Source organism: Sycon ciliatum, chromosome 5, assembly GCF_964019385.1.
Source record: "Sycon ciliatum chromosome 5, ocSycCili1.1, whole genome shotgun sequence".
Taxonomy (NCBI): domain Eukaryota; kingdom Metazoa; phylum Porifera; class Calcarea; order Leucosolenida; family Sycettidae; genus Sycon; species Sycon ciliatum.
Window position 1 is genome coordinate 28836176 of NC_088647.1, and position 6294 is coordinate 28842469.

Below are 6294 nucleotides of genomic sequence, written 5' to 3' on the forward strand. Positions count from 1 at the left end.
TATTGTGTGTTATCCAGGAAAATTGTGGTTTTGGCAAGACCTATTCAGGCAATTGAAAAACTGATGTCACTAAGCGAAAATATAAGGCTGTACCTATTCAAACCTGATGTCAGATTGGGCTGATGTTGAAATTAAATGTTTGGGCCTAACTGTCCCCAACCCCCTTAACTTCCCCTTTAATAATTTATAGTAAAGAAAAGCACCAAAGAAACTACATAATTATAAGGTCAGCTTTGTGCAATGTTATCGCATGCTAGCTAGCTCAAGTAACTGGGGTGTTAGTGAACATTATAGCATAACGTTTCTCGCTCCACATATACTGGCACACACAGAGACATAGACAGCAATAACGACACTACACAAAGTGAAGGGTAGTTGGCCGAAGCCAGATGTGAACCGGATAATGAGTGAGGTATGGAAGCAAGGACTGAGAACAGAGTGTCTCAGATAGAATAGGCGTGCCAGTGGATAGCAAAAATAGGCCATGATTCAGAACCACTTGGGACCGTCAGATTAATTTTTCTGAACCGAGCCAGCCGGGAAAAAACCCTTGCGCCGACGTACACAGTTGTGAGGGATAAAAACCGGGTGTATATCCCCAATGGCGATTAGGCATCATGTAGGCATGGTAATCACATCACGGCAAATAGTGATAAAATAGCAATGATAATAAGCACATAAATGAAGTGCAGGAGGGCAGGGACACTGGTAAGACTCAAAACTGACAGAAGAAGTCAGGAAAAGAAGCGACAATAAAGAACACACCAGATGCCATATTTGCAACAAAATATATTTCGCGAGAAATCAGTTCTCGCCTATCTCGCTGCGCTCGGCCGGCGAGAAATACAACGTACTTCCTTGGTCCCTTTCTTTACTATAAATTAACTTAGCTCAAAGATGGCATCTCATCATACCAACTGACCTGGCTCCTTCAATAATGATACGACGATCATGAGTTCACTGCTTCAAAATCAACTTCAAGGTGAACATAAAAAAAACATCTCCATCATTTTGCGAGAACTGTGGCAATACGCCCAGTGAGAAGGCATTTCTCCTGTGCCTATGGTGAAAGAAAATGAAGCTAAACAAACAAACAAACAAATACTAGTAGCATGAGCTCCAGTGTGGGGAGCAAACCCTTTTCAAACAAACATCACCATTGTAATAATTACTACTGCAGTTCATCCGGCAGTACTACTTGCAGTTTGACGAGAGATGCCGTACCGGAGCTCAGCTGTGTGGCCAGCTCGGCATTTTCACACACGTATTCTCGGAGACACGGCCAATGGTCTTCATTTCCCACTGTGACAGCATCCGACTCATTCTTCGTAAACCCTTGACCAGTGAAGAGCTCCAAGAGGCGTAATTCACAGTAGAGAAAAAGACGCGTTTGCCAGGCCGAGCGAGGAGCTGCAAGTGCCATGAATCTGCTATAGTCCATTACTGGCTGGGCGATCGTTTTATTGAGAGAAAATTCACGCCGTGCGCCTTCTCGTAATCGGCAACTGAGCACGCACGGAACTCGCTCAGATGCCGCATCACGTCATGCACGGCACCGGGGTAGAACTGGCGGCAAAGCTCCACTATACCGCTCCACGTTGCTGGCACGCACTTCGGCAAGTGAGCGTTTGCGGGTTTGTCATGGGGCACGTCTTGTTGATGAGCCTGGGCAAGAGCAGCATCATGACTGTCATTACATTTGACAATCTTGGCCTCGAAGAGCAGCAGCCATGCATCATTCTTGTCCACCTCGCACTGCACAGGGACAAGCAAAAGATCCGGAAGCAAAGCACACGCATCAAGTTTTCAGGCACTGCAAATCGTCATCATTCTGCATCCAGAACAATCGGGTGATGTAGACTTAGCACCGTCACACAGCTGTGAGTAAATATGCATAATGTAAAGACGCTCGGTTGGGCCTGTGTTACGAACCGTATTCCGGAGTATACACCGTTCCCAGATTTTTGCTACAAATCACAGACATCCACCTTGTTCATCACCACACAAAACACAGACATTCACCCTGTTCATGACCACACAAATCACAGACATCCACCGTGTTCATCACAAGTAATGCTGACGGCTGGGTGTGTACCCAGCCGTCAGCATTACTTGTGTGCCACTGGCCACAGAAAGGTGGATTCTTGTCATATGTCACTGGAACTGTAGAGATTATGGCGAATATCTATCACTTGTCCTAGTTGACGTTTACCGTATTTTCCCGAATATAAATCGACCTTCTGTGCGCCAGAAATTTCGCCCAAAAGCTGGGGGCCGACTTACAAACGGAACTCGATTTACATACGGGAATCTGGCACAACAAATGAAGTGACTGCAGTGTCCGTACAAAAAAGCACTACCGTATGAACCATGTGAACTTTCGTCCTGCGACTGACACTGGTTTTGTTCAGATTTTGTCTTACTGGCATGATATGATCTCTCCTCGCAGAGAACTCATCATTTTGTATGTGTGGGTGTCATGGAGCTATCAAAACTTTTTTAATGAAATTGAGTCCTGGATTTGGGGTGGTCGACTTATAATCGAAGTCGACTTATATTCGGGAAAATACGGTATACGCTTTTACACGTGCTTGCAGATCAGTATAGCTAAACATACTCTAAACATACTCTATGTTAACACCATACACTACAGTGGTGTACAACTGCACATACTACACACATTACAGGAGCATGGTAGATCACATACTACACACATTACAGGAGCATGGTAGATCACATACTACACACATTACAGGAGCATGGTAGATCACATACTACACACATTACAGGAGCATGGTAGATCACATACTACACACATTACAGGAGCATGGTAGATCACATACTACACACATTACAGGAGCATGGTAGATCACATACTACACACATTACAGGAGCATGGTAGATCACATACTACACACATTACAGGAGCATGGTAGATCACATACTACACACAGTACAGGAGCATGGTAGATCACATACTACACACATTACAGGAGCATGGTAGATCACATACTACACACAGTACAGGAGCATGGTAGATCACATACTACAGTCCATTCATTGGAAACTGGCACCCTAACTTTTTGTTGTCTCTCTCACATAGTTGTAGATATCGTGAAAACAACAGTGCATCCTGCATTGTGTGACCCGTGTAATTACTCCTTGCCACATTTGAGGCCAGAAAAGTCCAAGAACAGGGAAATAGAAATTCAGCCAGGTTTTACAAAATTAGGACAGGTATGCCATGGCAAAATGTATGGAGAAGCAGATCAAAAACCCAGATTTTGAGATTTAAAGTGGGTTTTTGATCCTCAATTCGGCCCAAATCCGACTTTCAAAAGCCAGCGGGCCAGTTTCCGATGAATGGACTGTACACACATTACAAGAGCATGGTAGATCACATCCCATACAAATAACACGAGCCTGGACCTCGCTTATCCGGTCTTCTTTCATCCGGATCCCTCGCCATCCGGAAGAAAATCGTTGGTTATCGATTTACAGCATATGTCATGCATACATACAGTATGTGTGGTCGATTATCCGGTTCCCTCACCTACCCAGATAATTTCGTGGAAAACGGATGTGTGCGGTTAAGCGAGGTCTGACTGTAGCTCGCATCCCACAAGTTGAAAACACTTCCAGGCTCATTTGATGCTGTTAGCCATTTTTTTAAAACAGGTACTGGTTTCCCGTAGCTGTTACCTTGAGGGTGATGAACTCGCGTGTTAGACCGAGGGCGAGCAGGACATCATATGGTGACTTGCACGGCAGAACGCGGCAGGCAGTATCTCGGCCGGCAACGAACGCCGTGCGCCGTCCTGATGCCTCACTCAGCCTTGTCGGCACAGTACCACTTTGTACCATGGACACCCTGCACATGACATTTGCCGCAACTTCATCATCGGCGAGTCGACGTGCTGCTGTCTTTCCAGAGTAGAAGTTGGTTAGATGGTCAGCGAGGGCTTTAGCGTCCATAGTGACTAGCTGTGGCGAGCTATCTCAGTGACCTTGTATGGTTCTTCCATATGACTGTCCAGTACACTGAACAGCTTGCTCTGCAGAGACAGAGAGACGGAGAGAGAGAGAGAGAGAGAGAGAGAGAGAGAGAGAGAGAGAGAGAGAGAGATAGAGAGAGATATTAGACTCCATAGCAAAAAACACAGAGATACGTAACGGAGACCACACACACGCACACACGCACACATACAATGTAGAATATAGCAATTGGGTGTCACTAACTGCTTGCGTGGCGGCATGTTTGAACAGCAAACTCCAAAATCAATGTCATTTCCACAGGAAGACTACTGGTGTCTCCATGACTGCTCCAGTGCGTGCTATATGCTACAAGTTCAAATATCATGCTACATACTTTTCATCACGGCTTGATTGTTTTGTTAAAATCTTTTTCTACGAGTACTGTAATTTCAGAGTTTTCCTCATAAATTCTTTTCATACGTCAAGTTTCAATACCTTCACAAACACTGACAAGCATCATACAAATGGGAGCTGCCTCTCTGTACGTACCTAGAACTTTCTATTTTAGATCACAGCATTATTTTAAATTTTGTGCAATTGTCTGCTCCTCCACTACATGTCTACATGTACCAGTTTTTTTCATGCTCTTACCGTCACAGTGCACGCTACGCTGGGCTAGTTTGTACGAGTAAGATCAAAACACCGCTAGCTAACGAACGTCAACCGATTAGCAAAAAACGACTCTCCTCTATGTAACTAGCAGGGTCGACTCCATACAAGTAATCTGCAAATACCAGAAATACCTAATGGCCACCACCAGGCTATGCACTGCTCCAGTGAGTGTTACTGAATGAACTAGTACTCTAGTACTAGTACTAGTAGTAGTAGTAGTACTACATAAGTCATGTACAGTAAGATCGGGCGCCGAAGAACGCAGGGGCTCGAGCGCAGCCTAGGAAAGTTCTTTTAAAATTTTTTGATTCTAGCCAGACCGTTCACGCGCGCGGCGAGTCGAGTGACGTCATGACGTTTGTCATGTACATGTACAGTCATGTACATGTAGTGCAATGTAGTACTTCTAAACTACACTTGTAGTGGGTGTACTAGTGGGTGTCGTAAATGGGAATGACTGTACATATATACACAATATCATGTAGCAGTTACTGTTTACACGTGTACATGACATGTACTCACCTCCCATACATGTACAAGTACAGGTTCCTGCACGAGTATGAGGGCAGTACCGCGGAATCCAGCCCGCGCCGCGATAGCGGCAAGGGCTGGATGAACAGCGGTACTGGCCGAGGATGAGTGACTGGAACGTGTTTCCCGTATGCACCCAAGCCAAGGTCGCAAGGAGAATCAGATCACTCACAATCTTTATTTACATGAACCATGCTGTGGCTCGAGTCCTGTATGACTGCTGTGACTGTGTGAGCTGAGTGAGAGTGACTTCGACAACCGACGTACACGGACTACAGTACATGACTTTTGCATGTACTTTCAGACCACAGAAGCTTGTCATTGAAATGGTAGACTCATGAGTGGATTTTGTCCACTGCCCGTCGTCAAGTGACGACGGGCAGTGGATTCTGTCCACTGCCCGTCGTCAAGTGACGACGGGCAGTGGATTCCGTCCACTGCCCGTCGTCACTTGACGACGGGCAGTGGAACTAGTTCCATCACCATTCATCAGGCAGGATCGCGCTTTCCAGCCCGCGTAATTTGATCTGTCATTGGTCGACTCCAAGGCGACAGTCATGTGACATACGGGAATGATTATGTAGATCTAGTGTTCTATCTGATAATTCTAGCCTGGATCATGGACTGTTCTTAAATTTTGCCGGTTTTCCAGCCTGGGTGTTCTTCGGCGAGGTGTTCTTCGGCGCCCGATCTTACTGTAGTAGTCTTGCCTCTTGCTGTCTAGGTGCTCGTACATCTACGATCCAGTACAATGACTATGTAGTCCGCCAATTATTTTCAAACGCAAACATTTAAAAAATAATGTTTCAATTATTTTTGAAGTCAACATTATGTTCCCACCGCGAACAATACATGAGACTTGAGAGATCCTGGGATCGGGAGTCTACCATGCATGGTCTACCCATGCGTGACCATGGTGACGAAGAAGCGTAGGGCGCGCCAAGGGCAAGGTTCCTGCGGCGCTCAGATTGGTTATTCGAACAACGACGAGCATAAACACAAAATGTTCCGTACTAGTACTACTAGTACGACTGTACTAGTACCACCGGTAGTACCGGTAGTATACAGTAACATAACGACGTCAGTGCGAGTAGTAGTGAGTCGAGTAGCGGCCTA

General features: G+C 45.6%; 1 protein-coding gene across 1 annotated transcript; it reads right to left on the reverse strand.

Moving 5' to 3' along the window:
• Positions 1-365: 365 nt before the first annotated feature.
• LOC135816711 (uncharacterized) lies at positions 366-4801 on the reverse strand. Its single transcript, XM_065329836.1, has 3 exons — positions 4627-4801; positions 3703-4055; positions 366-1755 (listed from the first exon to the last, which is right to left on the reverse strand). The coding sequence occupies exons 2-3, from the start codon at positions 3973-3975 to the stop codon at positions 1441-1443; spliced, it is 588 nt and encodes a 195-aa protein (XP_065185908.1). The 5' UTR covers positions 3976-4055; positions 4627-4801; the 3' UTR covers positions 366-1440.
• Between the last annotated feature and the right edge of the window lie 1493 nt (positions 4802-6294).

Bases quoted from the DNA above. Each gene is read 5' to 3' on its own strand.
- LOC135816711 (XM_065329836.1), bottom strand. From the start codon at position 3,975: ATGGACGCTAAAGCCCTCGCTGACCATCTAACCAACTTCTACTCTGGA. The intron at 1,756-3,702 runs GTAACAGCTACG...GTCCCTGTGCAG, and splicing joins GCGAGTTCATCACCCTCAAG to TGCGAGGTGGACAAGAATGA.